This window comes from Sarcophilus harrisii, chromosome 2 (assembly GCF_902635505.1).
Source record: "Sarcophilus harrisii chromosome 2, mSarHar1.11, whole genome shotgun sequence".
Lineage (NCBI taxonomy): Eukaryota > Metazoa > Chordata > Mammalia > Dasyuromorphia > Dasyuridae > Sarcophilus > Sarcophilus harrisii.
This window is the reverse complement of record NC_045427.1, coordinates 284,428,244-284,450,563: the sequence shown is the minus strand read 5'-3', so window position 1 is coordinate 284,450,563 and position 22,320 is coordinate 284,428,244. Positions and strand designations below refer to the sequence as shown.

Sequence of the window (22,320 nt, the reverse complement as noted above, 5' to 3'; positions counted from 1 at the left end):
CCCAAATGATTTAACAAACATAGCATTTGCTGTCTGAATGCAAAGATTGTCACTGGCAAAATACTTGAAAACAAGAGCTGCTTCACTCCTGGGTGACAACATTTCCTGGCTCCAAAGAACATATATTTACTGAAGAAACTCTGAAGTTCATCTACAGCCCAGCTTGGCAGAATTATTGTAGATTCTGGTTCTGAAATAACAGAAGAGGCATAATTGACCCCATGCTATTTAAGGAGGCCTGAAGCAGCAACAGCATTTTCTAAATTGGCTGTCATAATTTTGCAGCTGCTAGGTGAAGGACAGGGACAATACAAATTAAATTGAAAGGGTTCTCCCACACAATGAGCCCCTGCAGTCTTTATATCCTTCCTCTCTGCGATCTTTCCTTCAGCTAGAGAGAATGATCAGAGACAGAGACAGATGGAAAGAGACAGAGGCAGAGAGGTGAGGGAAGAGAGAAAAGAGAGAGACAGAAACAGAGAGAAATGAAAATGGGGGAGGGGCAGAGAAAGAGAGAATAAGGAAAGATAGAAACAGAGTAGGATGGAAAGGAGAGAAGGGAGAAAGGAGAGAGATACACACACAAAAAAGGATAGGCAGAGAAATATGGAAAGAGAGGTGGAGTGGGGGAAGAATTAGAGAAACAGAGAGAGAGACAGAAAGACAGAGAGACAGAGAAAGAGAAAGGGCCAGACACACACACACACACACACACACACAGCCAGAGACAAAGAGAATTGCCCAGAAAGACTAGCACAGGTATTCATGTAGATATTCCCAGAATCCGTGACAGCAGGATCAGTTAGGGGCTGCTTACTTGAAGGATTTAACCCCCCCTTTCTCCGAGGGCATGTCTAATACAGTGGACACTGGATCTGACTTATTGCCAGACATGCCAGGGGGACAGCAGTGGGACCAACAGAGAATTCCCCATGTTTCTTACCCTGGGGACAGGGAACATTCTGGCCAGTGACACTGAGTACTTTGTTATCCTCCAAAAAAGACTTGGGGTACAAGTATTCTTAACTTGGGGTCCAAGAATTTTTATATTTTCTTATTTATATTTTCTTCACATTTAGATGTGATTTTCTTTCATATACATTTAAAAGCATTATTCTGAGAAGGGGTCTTAACCAGACTTAACCAGGCTACAGAGCGGTCCAAAAAAGGCTCAGAACCCTGGCCTGGAGCAGGTGGGAGAACAGGCTCCTGTGTGCACAAAGCAGGAGGGAGCTGGTGTCTAGAACCCAGCCGAGCAGGACATAAGCTGTTTCTAACTTAACTTGATGACCTCACGCTCTCTCTGCTCAACTCCCTTAGAACGGCCCATCTCCCAGAGCTTTGGCCAGTGCAAATAGGGCCCCAGTGAGGTCTTCTGCAGAATTCTGGGCTCACTGTAGTTTGGGTAGTTGTTCAGACACTTCAAGGGCCTCTGATTCTTTGTGGCCACCCTTGGGATTTGTTCAGCAAAGACCTGGAGGAGTTGGCCATTTCCTTCTCTACCTCTTCTCACAGATGAGAAAACTGAGGCAAACTCAGTGACTAGGTGAGGGACCACACAGCCACTAAGTGTCTGAGGTCAGATTTCCTGACTTCTGGCACTGAAACAACCAGCTGCCCAAAGTTTGGGTACTGTGACTCTTGGCACTTTGAGCCCAGGAAATTTTAAATTTTGTTGTTGTTGTTGTTATTTAATTTTTTTGTTTTTTGAGAGGCAGCTGGGGTTAAGTGACTTACCCAGGGTTACACAGCTGGGAAATGTTAAGTGTCTGAGGCCGCATTTGAACTCAGGCCCTCCTGTTTCCAAGGCCTGTGCTCTATCCCCTGCACCACTAGCTGCCCCAATTTTAAATTCTTTGAGGGCAGAGACTGTTTCCTTTCTTTTCTTTTCATATCCTCAGAGCTCAGCTCAGTGCCTGGCACAGAGCAGGTGCTTAATAAATGTTTATTGACCTACTGGCCATACTTATAATTCTCTCACCTCTGTAAAGAGAGGAGGCCTGTCTCAACTGTGGTCTCAGGAAAGCTGCTCTAGGACCCTCCTTCCCCCCTGCACGGCCCCACCCGTCCTGCCCTCAGTTGGTTTCCGGTTACTTTTTTTCTTCACAGAATCTCAGAGCCCATAACATCCCACCACAACCTTCAGGGAGGGGGGGGAGGCAAGAAAATCACTTCCTTATTCAACAATGGGTTTCTGATGAGCTGGATAAAAACAACAGTTTGCTGTGATATTTTCACTTGACACTGTGCATAAATTAACTGAACTTAGAAGCTAGTCCCTAAAAAAAAGTCAAGTCACTTGCTCAAGGTCATACAGATGACCCAAACTTGAAACCAAAACCTAATTTCCAGTCCTTGTCACTACATCGTCCTGCTTTATATGTGGCCCAGCAATTTCTTCCAAGAAATGAATGAATCTGGAACCATGAATCAATCAGTATGGTCATTTCACTCATGACAGTATCCATACCCACTCTCCATCCTGGAGAAAATAGATTAAAATGGGAGTGGAAAGATTTGAAGCAGAAAGACTAATTAATTAAGTGATTATTTTAATTGTCCAGGTCAGAGGTTGGAGGGAGCTGATTCAGGATGATACACATGTGAGGAGGAAGAAAGGAGATGCTGGGAAGGTTAAAATGACAATATATGGCAACTAATTGGATATGTGGGGAATCAAAGTTGAAACTGAGATCATTGGGGTCACTGGAAGGATGGTGGTGGGCTTTTTGCTTAGCACACACTTGGCTGCCATATCTGTATCCCCATAGTGCCTTGCACAGTGCAGTATTCAGAACATCGTGTTCCCCCCCCCCCCAGAAATGCCTCTACAATTATGTGCTTCTCTCCTTCCTCATCCTTCTTAGAATTCCTGGTTTGCTTTAAGACTCAGACAATTTATACCGGTCAACAACACTGGAAAGAAAATCAACTTTGAATTAATCTATATTTTTTATCAAATTATCAAAGGGATACTTTGAGTTCATGTGGAAAAAATCGTTATAATCTTAAAAGAAGGGATGAAAATGGGTAAAAACAAAAATGGAATGCAAAATAGCCCTTCCTGACCTCAAACTGTATAGTAAACACTAATCATCAAAACTGTCTTAGTATTATTAGTAGTAGTATTAGTTAAAAAACAGAGAGGAAGGTCAATTGAACAGACTAGATCTCAAAAAAGCAGAAGCAGTATAACTCAATACTTATGCTTGATAAGCTGTGAAACACAAATTACTTGAGAAGGAACTTGGTAGTTAATCATCAACTGATAGGAAAACTGGAAACAAGTCTCAGAGATATCGGGCTTGGACCAACATCTTTCATCATACTCCATAATACCTTCTTGATGGATATACGATTTTAATATTAAAGAACATAATATTTAAAAATTAGAAGAAAAGTTATGGGTAGGAGAAGATTCTTAATCATACAAGAGTCAGAAACAATTACAAAGGATAATAGCTAACTTTGATTATATGAAGCTGAAAAGCCTGTGCACAAACAAAATTAATGAGCCTAGGTTAAGAAGGGAAAGGGTTGTCTAATGGGAAAATATCTTTGTAGCAAATTTCTCTAATGGGGTTGGAATTCAAGCTGTGAAAAGTTAACATATTTGTGTACATGTAAATGTGCATACACATATATAAATACATGTAGATGTGGATGTGGATATCTATAGATATAAATAATATAGCTACAGCAATAGATATGTATGGTGAAAAGCCATTTCTCAGTAGTTGAATGGTCAAAGCATAAGAACAATTCTCAAAAGAAAAACTGTAAATCATTAACAATTATATAAAAGAATTCTCAAATCACTAAAAACAAGAGAAATGCAAAACAAAACAACCCCAAGGTTTCACACCCTGAAAATTGATAAATATGACAAAAAATGAGAAATGTCAATATTGGAGGAGTTGGGGGAGATGGTATAATTTTGGTGGCGCTCACATGAACACGTGCAACCATTTGGGAAAGTTATTTTTAATTGTGCAAATAAAATGTTTGAATGTCCATACTTTTGACCCAGAGATTCCGTCACCAGGTCTATATCTTTAGCGCCTAAACTTAAGGACATTGTTCTTAAGAAGAAAATCCCCTACATACAACAAAATATTGTAGCAACACTTATTGTGATAGCAAAGAATTAGAAATAAAGTAGATGTCCATTGACTGGTAATGAAGAATTACAGAAGTGTGAAAAGATCTATCTGAATTGATGCATAATAAAGTAAGCAGAGCCAAGAACATAGTATATGCAATGATTACAACCATGTAAGTGGAAAGAACAACACACATCTCCAAGAAATAAAGATAAAAAGTAAATATAAAAACAAGCATGGTTCAAAGGAAAAACAAGGATTGAAAGAAGAAATATGAGAAAAGAATTCCACTCAGCTCACTGAAAAGGCGAAAAGTCCACATATGTTGTATACTTCACCACATATTTATTTCTCTTATTCTTTTCCTTTTTTTGTCTTCAAAAAATCTGTTTGTTATATGGATGACTTTCTGGGAGGGGACAGGTTAAATTAGGGTGCTATTTTGAATAATCAATTAATCATCAATAAAAACTCACTTATTTTTAAAAGGAAAAAAAAAACAATTATGGGAGACTTAAGAACTCTGTTCAATGTTCAACCATATCCCTGGATAATCTATGATTAAATGCTACCTGAAAGATTATATACTATTCTTGACAAAGAGGTGATGGACACAAGGTACAGAATGAGATACTTAATTTTGGACATGATCATTATATAAATTCATTTTGTTTGACTATAGTTTATTTGCTTCAGGGATTGTTTTTCTTTCTTTTAGTTTTAATTTGGATTTCTGAGGGGGGGACTAGCAATAATGACACACAAAAAAGGCCGTTGAAAAAATGAAAAACAGAAGGAAGTTCAGAAGGAAGCAAAGATAAGCAGCACAGTTTTGAAAATAACATTTAGAACTTAAATACTTTAAAAATCAATCAATATGAAATGGAGATTCAGATTTCATAAAGAATCTTTTTGTTTGGTTCTGCTGTGGGTAAAGAAATATTTTTTTTTGAGTTCAGAATAAAAAATTTTAAACAAAAAGTATTTTTTTAAAGCCCCACCTTCTGCAGGAGGCCTTTTCTACTTCCCCCTATTGCTAGTGCCTCCCCTTTTGAGGTTACCTTGTACCTGCTCTGTAGGTGTCTTGTACATGTGTTCTCCCCAGTTAGAATGATTGTAGTACAATGCTCTTTGCTGATTAGCAATGGAAAGAGACTGGGAAAAGACTGAGACCCTCTAGCTTGAGTGAAAGAGGAAGCTCAAACTTGCAGGAACTGATGCAAAGTAAACTGAGCAGAACTAGGAGAACATTATACACAGCAACAAGAAGATTGTCAGCTGTGATGGACCTGGCTCTTTTCAACAATGAGCTCCTTCAGGCCAGTTCCAATAGACTTGTTTTGGAGAAAACTATCTGCACCCAGAGAGAAGATCATAGGGACTGAATGTGGATCATAATATAGTATTTTTATTTTTTGTTGTTTTTTGCTTGCTTTTTTCCCTCATTTTTTTAAATCTGATTTTTCTTATGCAGAATGATAAATGTGGAAATATGGTTAGAAGAATTACACATGTTTAACCTATATTGGATTACTTGTTTTCTAGGAGATAGGGATAAGGGTAAAGGAGGGAGAAAAACTTGGAGAACACGGTTCCAAAATTGTGAAAACTATCTTTGCATGTATTTTGAAAATAAAAAGCTATTATTTTTTTTTAAAAGAGGAAGCTCAAACTCAGAAGAAAAAAAATGAAAAAAAAAATGAAGAGGGTGGTATGAAGGAAAGAAGAAGAAAGTAAGGAAGAAAAGGAAAGAAGAAGAAAGAGGAGGAACAAGAAAAGAGAAGAAGGAAGGGGCAGAGGGAGGGGGAAAAAGGAATGGAGAAAGGAAGGAGAAAAGAGTGGAAGGAAGAAGGGAGGGAAGAAAAAAGAAAGGAGGAAGGAAAGGAGGAAAAGAAGGAAGGAAGAAAGGAGAGAGGAAGAAAAGGAAGGAAAAGAGGGAAGAAAGGAGGGAGGGAGGGAGGAAGAGAGAGAGAGAGAGGGAGTAAAAAAGGAGGTAGGGAAGGAATGAAGGAAAGAAAATGGAAAGGAAGGAAGGAAAGAGGGAAGGAAGGAAATAAAGAAAGAAGGAAGGAAGGAAGGAAAGAAGGAAGGAAGGAAGGAAGGATGGAAAGAAGGAAGGAAGGAAGGAAGGATGGAAAGAAGGAAGGAAGGAAAGAAGGAAGGAAATAAGATCTTCATTTTCACTACCATTCAGATGTCTTTGAACAGGCCATCCTCCATCCTCCACATCAGGAATCTACTCCTTCATTACCTGCCCTTCCAATCACCCTGTATTATTTTGGATTGTATTTAGTGTCCACTTATATGGCTCCTCCTGTGTCTCACAGAAACTCCCAAATTATGTGGCTCTGACACAGACACCAGATTTTGGCAGGCACCAAATGCTGGGGTCCAGTCTTGTGAAGAATTCACAATGGCCATTCTCTTTGGCAAAGAGCAGGTTTATTTAGGGAACAGACAAAAAGATAAGATACAACAGACACCAGAAATGGCAAATATGAAATAGAGTGGGAGAGCATAGAAAAGGGTTTTAATAATGATGGAAATGTAAGTTCCCTTGTGGAGAAAGGAAACACCCCATGAGACTGGGGCACACCCTTAGCTGGCAGGCCAATCCTGAACGGGACTCAGCACCCTAAAAGCGTTAGCTAGCTATAAGGAAGAGAAGTCAAAGGGAAACATCATGAAGCATGGTGGGGGAAAGAGACCACCGGGAAGAGTGGGGGGGTGGACTGACCAGTGGAGGGCAGAAGCATGGCACAGGCCATATGTAGATTTTACAGGGACATGCCTGGCATTTTTGACAGCAAGGTGAGGCTGCCCAAGACTCCTACAGAGGGGAGGTCTCGGGGGGGGGGGGGTTGATATGGCTTGGATTTCTGATTGGATGACCTCCCCAGAGTGGGACCACGGAGCTAAACTGATCTCTCTCAGTGCCTTCTCCCCAACTGTCCCAGGGATCAATTTGATCAATTCTTCAATTTCTCTCTGCCCAACACACCCACTATTCAGGAACTTCTCATCAAAGGCAGGTACTCTTTCCTGTTTTCAGTTTATCTTTATCCCCAGTGTCTAGCACAGGACCTGGTGAATAGAAGTTGATTGATAAATGTTTATAAATTGATTATCTCCATTCATGAAGCCCGCTCTTCTCTTTTTACAAATGAGAAAACTGAGGGACCTTGTCATAAGTGGCAGAAATGGGATTTAAGTTCAGGTCATTTGAGGTCAAATCCCATTGTTTTGCCAGTCCTCTCCACCAGAACTCTATTAAATTGAAATTGTCCAATAAGGATTGGTTGAATGGATGCATTAATAACATTGTCTAGACACAGTCTGTGTCCTTGGGGAATCCACTGCCTGAGAGGGAACAGAGAAGCAACTTGAGTAACCCAACTTCACAATGCCAATCAATACAAATGTTGGAGAAGTGTGAACCGGGCAGGTGCAGATGTGGGTCTGGTGAGGGGTAGGAGAAGAGGTTTCTGATTGTGCTAAAAATTCAGAAAGCTATTTGCAAGCAGGTCCCCAGGGAATCTATAGAAGAAAACCCCTGATCTTCAAGTTTCTAGGGTCTAAACTCCAGTGGGACTCTCTGCCCTCTCATACAGCCCAACTCTATGGTCAACTGTTGGGTTCCTTCCCACCATCCTTTGCCATCCACCTTCCCATTATTAAAGTGCCAGCCTCTCTCCTCCCCTAAAGCTTTCTAATCAACTAATAACCTGGTAAAATGTAATAGCAATTACTCTCAACCACTGGAGAGCTGGTCCCAGACACACAACCCTGCCCTGGGGAAATGTAGAGAACCGGGGAAGCGCATTGAGCTAAACCAGAGGTTGCTAATTTCCCTGGATCCAACTGATTAGTTTCCAGCTAAGGAGTCTGACTCCTCCTCCTCCTTCCCCCCCAAGAAAAGCGCTGGGCTGATCACAGCCAATCTAGGGGGGGCAGATTTCTTCCAAATTATAGTGAAGGCAGTTTTTTTTCTTTTGTCTTCAATAAGGCACCTTGTTAAGAAGGCTAAATCTAAAGGAGAGCTATCATGGCCTGGTGGACAATGCACCAGATTTAGGAAGATTTGGAATTCACTTGATTCTAAACAAATCATTAATCGCTATGAGCCTCAGTTTCCTTATCTGTAAAACATAAATTTATTCCTTACAGTGCTAACATGTAGAACTTTAAGTGAAAGAAAATGGAAGACCTAAGTATTATCCCAGGGTTTGCCACTTATTAACTATGTGACCTTAATCAAATAAGGACCTCTCAGAGGTTTAATTTCTTTTTCGGTAAAATAAGGACGATAATCCCTGCTTTGTCCTCCTCGCAGGCTGGAAGATCCTTCAAAAATTGTTCAGCCTTGGTAGAATGAAAGAAGTTAACAAGCGTTTATTTAAACACCTATTATTTGCTAAGCACCGTGCTAAGGGTTGGGAAAAGGTTCCCACTTCCCATTCTCGGGCTTGCATTGTAATGGGGTGAGGTCTATGTCGATGACATATGTGATCCTGGAGGGAATAAGGTGACGGGAAGAAGACGAGAGTGAGGCTTAAGGACTGAATGGAGGCTCAGTGCGTCCACAAGCGTTTATTAAGTGCTTGTTACGTGTCAGGCATTCTGTTAAGCCATAGGGACACAAAAAGGAAAAAAAACGGCAGAATGAAAGTAGGGGGTTGAAATTTAGCTAAAATGACATTGTTAAATTATCTGTTCCTGAATTGTCCATGTAATCCTTGCACTCTCCGCCTTCCAAGAAGTTTCAACAGAAGGTAGTTCTGGGAATAAAGATCCCCCAGACTTAACTCAAGCTAACCCTTTGAAGGAAGCCTGGAGACAATTCTCCCCGTCAGGAGAAATCTCGGATCTTAGAAAAGCCGCGGAGGGACCCATTTCTCGCTATACTCCGACCATGCTGGCTTAGAAGGCAGCTGGTGTCCTCCTCGCCTCTCCGCCCCCCCACCCCCCACCCCGAACTCCACTTCTATTTATAACAGTCCCAACGGAAAGCCGAGGCCAGGGGGCCTCCCGAGAGGAAAATGTGATTGCCCCAAGCTCCCGGGAGGGAAGTGTCAGCGGCTCACGAGGAGGGAAAGAGTGACGGCCCCGGCAGGGCTGCGCGGGGGCTTTGCCGCGGAGCCATTCAGCGCCTCGGCCGGGAGAAGGGGAAAGGGCTCCCTGCTGGGAACAGGAGGCGCTGATCAGTTCGGATCCTTGGCCTCCGGCTTCCCTCGCCGAATTTCAGACTCCTCTCCCGTTGCGACTCCCCAAGGCTGCTCTTGTTGGCCAAGAACCCCTTCTCCAGGACCCCTTACTCAGATCTAGGTCCGGGGGGAGGAGGGGAGAAGACGCGCGCCGTTCCCCCATCTCTAGCTCCAGTCAGTGTGGAGCTGTGCCCCACCCCCCTTTCCCCGCTCCCCCGACGGGTGTGTGTGTCCGTGTGCGCGCGCGCCGTTCCCCCATCTCTAGCTCCAGTCAGTGTGGAGCTGTGCCCCACCCCCCTTTCCCCGCTCCCCCGACGGGTGTGTGTGTCCGTGTGCGCGCGCGCCGTTCCCCCATCTCTCCCTCCGAGTCCGTGTGGAGCTGTGTGCCCCCCCCCTTTCCCCGCTTCCAGCTCCCCCGACGGGCGCGCTTTTGGAGGGGGCGTGTGCCCCGCGCGCCCGGAGAAGACACACTTATGCAAACTTGCGTCTCCTCTCCCCGGCGCGGCCCGAGGGCTCTCCCCGAGGCCCGACTCCGCGGCTCGCGCCCTCCCCGCCGGCGTCCCCCGGCCCGGGCTCGGAGCGCTGAGCACGCTGGGAAGAGAAAGGAGACGCACCTGAGAGGCTCGCGGCGGCGGCGGCGGCGGCGGGCTCAGCGCGCCCGGGACCGGTCCGGCGAGGCGTCCTCCGGCGTCCGGCGGGCGCGGGCGGGCGCGCCGACACACATCATACACGCGCTGGCTCCGGGGCAGAGCAAGCAGCCAGCGTCATATGCCCGGACAGCGGGATCGGCGGCTGCGCCCCGCCACGGGGCTGTCCCACGTTCGCGCTTGCCCTCCGCCCACCGAAGCGCCCTCCCACGCGGGGCCAACCCCCCAGAGATGGAGTCACGCCGGCCCGTCCGGGGCCCGGCCCTCGGGCCGCCCGGCGTCCTGGGAGCACCTTCTAAGTGATTTAGGCCCGCCCGGGAGGGAGCAGATGAGGCTCTGGGGCACGCGCGCGCCCACGGACCGCTCTGCCCTTCCAGCCCACGGGCTTTCTTCTCAACTCCCGCGGGTGTCGGGCAGCCCGGTCTGGGATCCCGCCTGCCTGGGCCCCGTGCTCCGCTGGGAGGCTGGAGTCATGGGGGGGGGGGGTGGAAAACTGGGACACTAATAGAAAGGAGGAGGACACAAACTCTTCCTAACCAACACCCAGAAGGAAGCTTTGAGGCCACTAGAGTTTCATCTTCCATTCGAGTTAAAATGCACTAGTTTCGAAGTCAGGGGACTCGGGTTCAAATCCCAGCTGGGCTATTTCTGAGCTGTGTGACTTAGCGGGTGGGTCTCTGCCCCTGTCTCCCTCCTCTTTCTCCCTCTAGAAAAAATGAAGCTGGTTTCACTAAATAACCTCTATCCTTTTCGTTTCTAAATTCACCATAAGGACTTTATTGGAATCTAACCCTTCTCAACTTCGGTTCTTCTGTTCAGCCTTGCAAGGCTAATGCTGTCCTTCAACTTGGACCATTAAAGTTCATCTCTAAAAGGGGGGAAAGAGGATGAATAAGAGGGAAAAAGTTTGCAACCACCAGCCATGGAGTAGGATATGGTTGAGGTGGAGTGTTTAGGATTCCCCCCCCCCCCCCCTTCATCTACTGGGCAAATGCCAGGAAGAAAACACATTTCTAGTTGCTTCATCCCCAAACCTGGCTCAGCCCTTCCCCCTTCTCCTTGTTTTGAGAACTCAAAACCTCCTTTTGACATTTTTGCAAAAGTTGGTGCCTGAATGAAAATGTCATACTATTAAAATACGGGTCTGCTTAAAAAAGAAACCCCTAATTGCAGGAGCCAAATCCATCTCCCACATGTTAGACAAGGAAAGGAGGTCGGTGCGGATCCAAGGGCAGCTGACTCGATTCTGACGTTGATGAGGCACATCGTTGACACGCTGGGACTTGGTACCTGCTGCTTGCCCGCCCGGCACTCTCCCACAGATCCTGACTCTTTGCAGAGGCCTGGGCATGTCCAAGAGTCTCCTTGGGCTGGAGATTCATGAACCCGAAAGCCATCCCTTCTTGATGGGACTCCAGACACTTGGACTGGATTTATTCTGTGGCAGTTGTAAACAGAACAAGAATTTATCCTTCTGAAACAGCTCCTCAGCTTGTCAGACCCATCCTCTACTTATGGAGAACACCGGGGTTTAGAGCCACAAAAGAATGCCATTGCCTTGCGGATGGTGCCAGGGAAAAAAGCAACAAACCTGGACCTGAAGTACGAGGATTGTAGTTCAAGAGCTGTAAGCCAGGTTCAACTCCCTGCAGGAGCACTTGGTAACAAGGGTGACCTTAAAGCAGTGGCCCAAACCTCAATTTATAGATAGAAAACGGAGGCCTAGAAAGTACATGATTTGCCCCAAATTACACATGTAGAGCAAAGCTGGATTCAGAACACAGATCCCATGACTTGCAAACACATTGTTTCTAAGGATATTTGTGAAGTTTGTTGCAAACCATGAAGCACTATATTAGCTATCATAGTTTACTATTACCACTATTACTGTTATTAGTACTACTACTCCTACTATTGTTACTATTAATACTACCACCACTATAGTACTGCTACTGTCGTTACTACTGCTGTTACTATTACTTTTACCACTAGCATTACTAGTGTTACTACCACTACCACTGTTACTATTACTACTGCCACCACTACTAGTACTACTACCATTACTACAACTACCCTAAATACTGCTACTACTATTGCTAGCATTACTAGTGCTACTACCACTACTACTGTTACTTTAGATGCTGCTACTATTATTAGTTACTAGTGCTACTACCACTGTTACTATTACTACTACCATTACTACTGTTACCTTAAATGCTGCTATTACTACTACTGTTAGCATTACTGGTGCTACTACCACTACCAATGTTACTATTACTACTACTAGTACCATTGTCTACTACTACTGCTATTAAGTATTATTACTACTGCTACTAAGTATTATTACTACTGCTACTGTTACTACTACTACTACTGTTACTACTACTACTACTATTAAATACTACCAACACTGCTACACTTACTAGTACCATCACTACTGTTACTATTGCTACTACTATCACTACTAGTACTACCATTACTATCAGTAGCTACTATTACTACTACTACTACCATTATTATTATTACTACCATTATATCTACTTCTACTGCTACTATTACTACTACTACTAAATACCATTACTACTGCTACTATTACTATTAAGTACTATTACTACTGCTATGATTACTACTACTATTAGTACTACTACCACCACTGCTACTATTATTACTAGCACCACCACTACTGTTACCATTACTACCACCACTACTAATACTACTACCACTACTACTGCTGCTACTATAACTACTATTATCACTACTAGTGCTACTACTACTGTTACTATTACTACTACCACCACTAATAGTACCATTACTACTATTACTACTACTGTTATAGCAGTACTACCACCACTACTAGTACTAGTACTATTACTAATACCACTCTTACCACTATTGCCACCACTACCACTACTGCTACTATTACTATTACCACCACCCTCACCACCACTAGTACCACTAGTGGATATAAATGAAGAGAAGAATACCCAACCTGGAGTTGGGAAGATTTGAGTTTAAATTTGGTCTCAGACACTTACTACCCAAGTGTGACCCTGGGCAAGTCATATAGCTCTGTTTGCCTCAGTTTCCTTATCTGTAAAATGATCTGGAGAAGGAAATGGGGTCCCTCCCCATGGGGTCAAGAAGAGTTGGACATGACTGAAGTGACTGAACAGCTTTCTTACACCATGATATTAAGGATCCAGATTGAATTCTGACTAATTTATTGCCTACATAATGGATGAATAATGCCATTTCTCTGGGCCTTCATCTCTCTACCTATAAAATCATGTCTAAGGTACTTCCTGTGTCTGAATCATATATCCTATGACAAAGCTAGTTTGGGGTTAGGAGTTGAAAGACTAATCAATCAATGATATAGTATCAAAACATCCATAGGCCGGGACAGGGTGAGTAAAGGTGTTTTGTTTTTTTGTTTCTTTTGCTTTTAAGTTAGACTAAGTGCATTTTCTTTGTCAATGAACATATCCTCAGATCTCTGGGGATTCATAGAGTAGCAAATTACATCACATTTTACACACAATAAAACTATAACTGAGAACTCTGATCAAACTAAGAACTAATCAGGATTCCAGGGGCTGCTGAGAACTGATTCTTCTCACCTGTCTGAGGCAGGGTGGATATCCTCAGGATGCAAAATAAGGAAAACATTTTGTTTCGGTTGACTACTCATATTTGTTAAAAGGGTTTTCTTTCTCTTATTTGTTTTCAAGACAAAAAGGAGAAGATGGAATGGAGAGAAAACAATGCTTATTAATTGAAAAAGTTTTTTTTTTAAGGTTAAAAAAATTCCTGCCACACACTGGCATTTTACATTTTTATCGACTTTAAAGTTAGAAAGTTCTTTGATGATCCTTTTTCAATCCTCAAGTCTGCTTCTAGGAGCTCGGATGAGTCTTACCCATTTTGTGGGTGACAACTTGGCAGCTATGTGGCACAGTGGGGTATTAAGAGTCAGACCCCAAATCCGGCCTTAGATAAGTGCCCAAGCTGTGACCAGCTGTGTTACTGGACAAATCACTTGCCAAACCAGGAAATGCCAAAGCTGACAGAGTCAGTCCCCCCTTCTCATTTAGGAGCAGTTCAAACAAACACACCTGGAGCACTGAGATGGGCCAGACCTTCTACCCTGGAACAGAGTCTAGGACTCTGTCAGCATAGAACCCCCATGAGCATAATGAGGTTGCTACATCTGGAAGGTAACTGGGAGCACAGGTGTCAGGACAGGGATCACATCAAATTAATCTATTGGATTATAAAAGCAAAAATCGCCTTTGACTGCACTGGCAGGTAGCACAAATATCTCATCCATGTTACAGATGGGAAAACCAAGGTCCAGAGAGGTGAAGGGACTTGTCAACATTATGCAATGAGAGAGCAGTGGAGCAAGAATTCAACACTGGAGTCCTCAGATTCTAAATCCAGTGTTATTTCCCAAAAAACTATAATGACACCTCATTTAAATACTTCTTTACATCTGTAAAAGTGCTTGATACATTCATCTCACAACCTTGTGAGATTCAAATACTATAGGTATTACCTCCATTTTACAAATGAGGAAAGAGAGTTTAAATCTGACCTCATATACTTATTAGCTGTGAGACACCCGGCAAGTCACTTAAACTTTGCCTCAGTTTCCTTATCTGTAAAATAAGGATAATAATAGCACTTGTTTTCCAGGGTTGTTGTGAAGATCAAATGAGATGTTAAAGTTTGCCTTGGATCTATATCATTTCATTTGCTCCTCATGACAATCTTATGAGAGAGGTGCTATTATCTTTCCCATTTTTACAGATTAAAAAAGCTGAGATCATGAGAGACTAAATAGTTTGGCCAATCACACTGTGGATTAAGTGTCTGATGTAGGATTTGAATTCAGGTCTTCCTGACTCTCCATGTAGTGCTCTTAATTCACACAATATCTATTTCCCTCTTTCTATCCTCATGCACTCCCCATCTCCACCCCCTGGACACCCAGAGGCCATTTGCCAATTCTTTTATGTATTTCATGATCCACTGAAATAGCACCCTGTCTTGGTCTCTTGTAGCCTGCCCAGTTGTCCCATCCCACTGCTATGACTGCTTACAATCTGCCACTGATACCAGTTTATCTTTGACCTAATAAAACATGTTTGCCTATTCCATACCCTTATTTCATTATATATATTTGATTAATACTATAAATATTATTTTACCTTCACTACCACCTTGGAAGGTATTATCAATTTGTCTGTTTTATAGTTGGGGAAACTGAAGCAGGCAAAAGTTAAGTGACCTGGCCTGAATCACACTTAAGAGTTAAATGTTTGAGACAGGATTTGAATTCAGATTTCCCCGTCTAGCCCAGGGCTCTCTCCACTGCACCACCTAGCTTCCCTCCATCTTATAGCATACAACTTCTTGGAAATACTGTATCTTTTATATCCTCCAAACCACCCAGGAAGGGTGAGCACAGACCTTAGTCCAAACTTTCCATTTTTCAGATAAAGAACTAAATCCCCCAAAGGTTAATGTTCACAGAGGTAGCCACAGAGAAGGAATTTAAAGTAATTCATTTAACTCATAAATTAAATTAATTTAAGTTTAGGTCCTCTGATACCCAAATAGGGATAATAACAGCACCTCCATCCCAGTCATTGTGAGGATGAAATGAATTAAAAATTATAAAGTGCTTAGTTAGAACAATGCTTGGCACAGAGTAAACACTATATAAATCTTGGTTATTTTTATTATTAACTGATCAAGTGACTCAAAGGAGGCAAGTACACTGGAGAAAATTCACTTTGGACTCAAAAGACCCAAGTTTGAATTCCTGTAGCTGGAGGTAATCCAGGCCTCAGGTGTAGAGGTAATCAGGCCCTCATCTGTAGAGAGGGGACAGACCAGATGGTCCTTTCTGGTTTGAAATAACCATTCGCACCAACCTTGGAGTCTGGAGAATTTGAATTAAAATTCAGCCTCAGACACTTAACTCTTCCATCTATGTAATCCTGGGCAAGTCACTTAACCCCAACTACCTCACCAAATTTTTTTATAATAATATAAATCGATAAGAGTGCTGAACCTTGGGTCAGAAAAGAGTTCAAATCTGGCTTTTCACACATATCCTGGGGCAAATAATTTAATCCCCATCTGCTTCTCAACTATAAAACAGAGGAAAACCTTGCTTTCAGAGTTGTGAAGATGAAATGGGATTTTGCAAAATGCTTTGTAAACCTTAAAATGTTGTGAAAATAGTGTAATGCACCCAGATATAAATTATGACTTAATATTACCGAGATTCTTTCTTCTCCCAGCTCCAGACATCATTGTTCAGTTGTTTTAAGTTGTGGATGATTCTTCACGACCCGATTTGGGTTTTCATGACAAAGATACTATAGTGGTTTATCATTTCCTTCTCCAGCTCATTTTACAAATGAGAAACCCGAGGCAAACAGGATTAAAGAACTTGCCCAGGATCACATAGCTGGAAAGTGTCTGAGGCCAGATTTGAACTCATAAAAAGGGGTCTACCTGATTGTACAACTGGTGCTCTATCCAGTGCACCACCTAGCTCCGGACATTATACCTAAAACCATGCTAGGTTTCTCGGGTTACCGTGTCTCACTGTTGGTCCATACAGAGTTTGAAGTCCACAAAAAAAATCCAGCTCCATCTCATATGTCTAATCATCATGCCTCCTTTACTCTGTATTTCTACAGTTAAAAATGATGTTTATAAAAATCTTGCCTTTTAAATAGGATATGAGAGGTATAAAGGACCTTAGGAATTATCTAGTCTAAACCTATTTTTTTTTCTGGTTATACACGTACATTCATTTTTTAAAACACATTTCCTTATATTGGGAGAGAAAAATCAGAACCAAAGAAAAACCATGAGAGGAAAAAAAAATAAGAAAAAGGAGGAAAAAGAAAAGTGAACGTAGCAAGTGTTGATTTACATTCAGTCTCCATCAACCTTATATTTTGCAGATGAGTAAAGGGAGGCTTGGATTTGACTTGAAGCCACACAAGGAAGCAAGTAGCTGAATCAGATTTTGGACTCAGGTGCTCTGTCCTGCCCAATTTAATTCACTATTTACTACAGAGTGGTGATAAGTTAACATCACAAAACTACTCACTGGATTTTCTTAATGCACATCTCTTTAAAGAATATTTAATATTAGACTTAATTTACCAAAATCCATCCATTTTAGAGAAAACAAGAAGATTCACATGAACTGATACAGAATCAAGAAACCAACCAGAGAAACATACACAATACCTATAAAACATAAGGTACAAAACCCTCAAATTTAGCATTTAGCTAAATATACTATAATGATTAAGCTTGACTTCCTCAAGAAGAGCAGAGAAAATGTAGTTTCTTTCTTTTTTTTGCAGAGGTAGAAGAAAGATATGAGTGTGCCCTACTGCATATGCTGTTAAAAGCTGATTATTTGGATGGAAAATACCTTCTGCATCCAGAAAGAGAACTATGGAAACTGAATGTAAATCAACACATGCTATGTTCACTTTTTTTTTTCTTCTGTTTATTTTTTCTCTCGTTTTTTTCCCTTTCTGATTTTTCTCTCTCAACATGATTCATAAGGAAGTATGTTAAAAAAATGAATATGTATATATATATATATAAACAAAAATTGTTTGCATGTTTTTTACATGTAACTGGGGAAAATTTTTTTTTTAAAAGGTTGATTGTGTTGGTTTTTATGTTTCTTTTCAAAAAAAAGCTCTCTGGCTAAGGCAAGGGAAATAGTTGGAAAAGAAAACAATATTTAAAAATATTAATAAAAATAAGATTAAGAAATAATTCAATTTATCCACTTTTTCAAGAATGCCTCTATTGTATAAAGAAAAGTATAACTATATTTCCCGGTGCTCTTTAGAACATTTAAAATGCCTGACTGTCAACAAGGGTCTCAGGAAAGCAAGCACTAATAGCACCTGTAGCCAGATTGTTAATGAAAACAGCTTAATAATTAAGCAGTAAAGACAGAAAACTGCTGGCCAACTCTTTCTAAAGAAATATTCTGTTATACAAAAATAAGAGCCCACCATGTTTTTTTCTCCAGCAGTTTTATTAAAATCCTGTCCTTGTGTGGTTTAATACAAGTTACCAGGAGCAACTCCTAAAGTGATCTTATAAACATTTTACAGTTTCCTTGTATCCCTCTCACTAGATCGTCAGCAAATCACCAAAAGGGACATCTTTAGGAGGAAAAAAATAAATCAACAGGTTTTCATATATTACAGGAAAAGCACCTTTATAAACAATTTTGAGACAGAATGAATGACACGAATCTGACTGGATACATAAAAGGAGTCAAGGAGATTCCTGACAGAAAAGAAAAATACCCACCGGAACATAAATAGATTCCCCCTTCCCCAAAATGTGTGTGTGTTTATAGCTCATATATATATAATATATTAGAAGAAATTTGGTTTCTACTCTGGAAAATTATTCAGAGAGAGAAATAGTCATCCCCTATAAGGGGGGAGGGGGTGGAAGCCCCTAAGCCTTTTTTCATTTACATGTTATTTACAAATGCTGGGCCTGGGAGATATAGCCTTCCTCTCACTTTCCAGGGCCATTTTTCATTAAGACCCAGCACATATTAGCTCCAGTGTTTGTAGAAAAATTAAAGAAAAGGTAACCCAACTCTGGTCTTGGGTACTGAGAACAGAAGCACAGGCTACATGGTTTGAATTGGCAGGTAATCATTTGGCCCTAACCAACCCTATTTATCACCAGTGTTAAAAGAAATAAAGAATTCTTGGATTAAGATCAATGGGATACTTGGGACTTGTAAAATCTAGGTGCCTGGAGGCATCATTTTTTAAAAAAATAAATTCAGTTCTGGGACATTTTCCCCATGATAGCTGGGTTGGTAACATAATGCTTCTCAGTTGCCTCTTGAGATTCACCTGGGCCTAATACAAACCCTGCTCCAACCCTCAAATTCTACTGACGCCCTCCGATACCTTGTTTTTCAAACATTCTCTCCAGGAGGGGACTGCAAGCTTGGGCAGATCGAGATTGCTCTGAGTATAGGACTTAGTGACAGAATATATGTCTGTTATCTGCAGGTCACACTAGCTAAATTTGTATAAATCATCATCAGAAAATTGGCCATCAAGAGATATATTTTTGGGGGGAGGGGGAGAGAGAAACAATAAGTCAAAAAGACTTTTATTAACGTGTGGAGAGGTCATGTCTATGAAGTACTCACACTGATGAGACCTTGAGCCTACTTCAAATCAGCTTTCAATTTTATATCTGTTCTTAGACTGGTTCCAAAGGTACAAAAACAAATTAAGTGTCTTAGTAGGGATTTATGATAGTGTCTGAAACAGAGGGAAGAGAAGTTTTAACATTTAATTCTAAATATTGACCATGCTAAAGTGTACTTCATTCAGGAGAAATAAATTACTGGAAGCAGCAGATAAAACAGGACATGTTACAAATTTGGGGGTGGAACGCTTTTTAAGACTTGGCACAGTATTTCAATGATAAAAAAAAAAAAAACAAAAAAAACAAAAAACTCCTCAGAATCCCTTCCCTTTTTCTAAAACTGCCCCTTTCTTCCCTGCACCACAGGCAAAAAACAAACCCCAAGAAGCCAGAGCAGCCTACTCTGATACCAAAGCGTCCTTAGAACGAACGGGTCACACGCAGCCATACTCGTACCATACAGTCTGCTGGTCCCCGCCGGGCTCGGGAGACCCAGGGGCACTTTTCGAGCCCCCTCCTCTGCCAAAGTCATCCAGCCCCAGAGAGGGAGCCGAGTCGGGAGCTTTAGTCTGGCTCTTGGATGTGAATCCGTCATTCTGGCCTGGCCGAGAGGCCCCTTCCCCCTCGGGGAGCACCATGCGGACGGGGGCAATGGCGGCCACTTCCCCAGAGTGCGGGGGGCCCTTGGGTTTGGTCCTGGCCGCCGAGACGGGTATGCAGGAGAAAGGCTGTCCGAGTCCAGGACTGAGACCTTCTTGTTGCTGGGAAGCGCCCGGCCCGCTGCCACTCGTGGAAATGGCGGCAGACCCGGAGGCCTGCTGATGGGGAAGCAGTCTCTCTTCCTTTGGGGGAGCCAAGGAGAAGCGCCTCGAATCAAACTGACGGGCGCGGGGGCTGGGGCCCTGAGAAGAGCCCCCGACCTTTGCCGACTGGGGCCTCTCCCTGGACAGGGAGTGCAGGCTGGAGGAGGCCACGGGGGGTCGGAGGGCCTGGCTAACCGGCTCCTTCCCCCCGTGGGCATCCCCCCCCAGCTTCTGGGGAGGGTCTTGTTTGTATCCCTCCGGCCCGCTGGCCCGGAGAAGGTCTGCTGAAGCCAGGCTGAAGGCCCTGCTTAGTGAAGCACTCCTCCCGGCGGGGGCACTCGAGGGAGGCGGGACTGGGGCCTGTTTGGGCCTGGCCAGTGGCAGGCTCTGGGGGGGTGGGGCCAACCTCAGGGGGCCAGGAGTGCTGCCGGCGGGGGGCTCGGGCTCGCTCTGTCGGAAGTTGGGCTTGACGTACTGCCCCGGTTTCAGCAGCTTTCCCTCGGCTGTGTGGACCGCCATTTTGATGGTAGGTGCCACAAAGTTGGTGGGCATTTTTGCTCCCTCTTTCCTGACCAGGGGGCCCAGAGGGCTTCCGATGGCAGGAGGATCGTTGGCCTTTCTAAAGTAGTCATTCAGCAGGTCGTCCCGGCCCATGGGAGCATCCTGGAAAAGCAGGGAGGAAAAATTCAAGTCAGCAAGAACACAAAGGGACACGTCTGAAAATCCATTTTCTGTCCTTGGGTGTCGGGTGGAATTGCATGCAGTACGCGGCGGGAGGCACACAGACGGGCCAAAGTGGACTGGAGTGAGCTTCCCCCGCTGTTTCTTGTGGGAAACCCTCCCCTGATTAGCTGCAGGAAGGGAATGGAGGGGATAACCTATAGAATCAGACTCTATAATAGATTTAAGAACCATAGAATGTTAGGGACAGAAAGAACCCTGTGAAAAATTGCCTTGTTTTATAGAGGAGAAAATTAAAAAGGAAAATCTCTTGCCCAAGGTCACACAGCTAATCAGTGGAAGAGCTAGGACTGAAACCCAAACAAGTGGGCATCCTGTTTAACATTTTTTTCTCTTCTATTCAACAAGTCAAAAATTAGAAAACCGATTGATCTTAATTCTATTGCCTTTTGTTTTCACCTTGAAGATGTGAGTATCAGAATTAACTGGAGTTGGCAAAAGGGATAGATAATCCATAAATTGGCTAATGAAGATTGATAGTGCTCACCATCCTAAAACCTTCCTTTCAAATATCTTAGTAAGCAACTACTCTGCATCGGGAAGCAGGAGAAGAAATGGATAAAGGAGAGAAGGAAAATAGGAGGAGAAGAAGAAAGAGGAGGTAGGAAAAGAGGGAAGAAAAAGGGAGATAGAGGAAAGGGAAAGCAGATAGGAAAAATGCCAGATTAATTAGAGAAATGCAAATTAAAACAACTCTGAGGTATTACCTCATACCTCTCAGATTGGCTAAGATGACAGGAAAAGATAATGAAAAATATTGGAGGGGATGTGAGAAAACTGGGACACTGATGCATTGTTGGTGGAGTTGTGAACTGATCCAGCCATTCTGAAGAACAATTTGGAACTATGCTCAAAGGGTTATAAAACTGCATACCCTTTGACCCAACAGTGCCATTACTGGAACTGCACACCAAGGAAATCATAAAGGAGGGGGAAAGAACCCACATATACAAAAATGTTTGTAGCAGCTCTCTTTGTGGTAACAAAGAATTGGAAAATGAGTACATGCCCATCAATTGGCTGAACAAGTTGTGGTACATGAAGATAATGGAATATTATTATTCTATAAAAAAATAATGAACAAACTAATTATAAAATGGCCTGGAAAGAATTACACGAACTGATGCTGAGTGAAACAAGCAGAACCAGGAATACAATGTACACACTAACAGCAAGAATGTGTGATGATCAACTATAAAAGGCTTGATTCTTCTCACTAGTTCAGTGATTTCCTAGCAATCACAATGAGCTTTGGACAGAAACACACGATATGTTCACTTCTTTTTTTCTGTCTCTTAATCTCTCCCATGGTTCTTCCCTTTTGCTCTGATTTTTCTGTGTCAACATGATTCATAAGCAGTGTATATTAAAGATAAATAAACTTACAAAAATAAAAAAGAAAAGAAAAAATGACAGAATAAGAAAGCTGGAGAACCTAGAAGAAATAATCAATGGGATGCATGTGAAAACGAATTACACTGAGACATCCTGATTGATTAGTCTAATGGTTGCCATTTCTTAATCACTCAAGCAGCAGCAACCAGGTATTCCCACTACCTGAGCTGAGAAACCA

At 42.6% G+C, this 22,320-nt stretch overlaps 2 protein-coding genes across 2 annotated transcripts in view; both read right to left on the bottom strand.

Moving 5' to 3' along the window:
* GPR68 (G protein-coupled receptor 68) overlaps positions 1–10,058 on the bottom strand; it is a 40,328-nt gene extending 30,270 nt beyond the window's left edge. Inside the window, exon 1 of the mRNA XM_031952348.1 lies at positions 9,922–10,058. The gene's annotated coding sequence lies outside the window, so the exon portion shown is untranslated. The remainder of the gene's footprint in view (positions 1–9,921) is intronic.
* A 7,983-nt stretch (positions 10,059–18,041) lies between these two features.
* CCDC88C (coiled-coil domain containing 88C) overlaps positions 18,042–22,320 on the bottom strand; it is a 229,549-nt gene continuing 225,270 nt past the window's right edge. Inside the window, exon 30 of the mRNA XM_031952347.1 lies at positions 18,042–20,669. Coding sequence (XP_031808207.1) covers positions 19,638–20,669 — 1,032 coding nt within the window. The 3' untranslated portion in view covers positions 18,042–19,637. The remainder of the gene's footprint in view (positions 20,670–22,320) is intronic.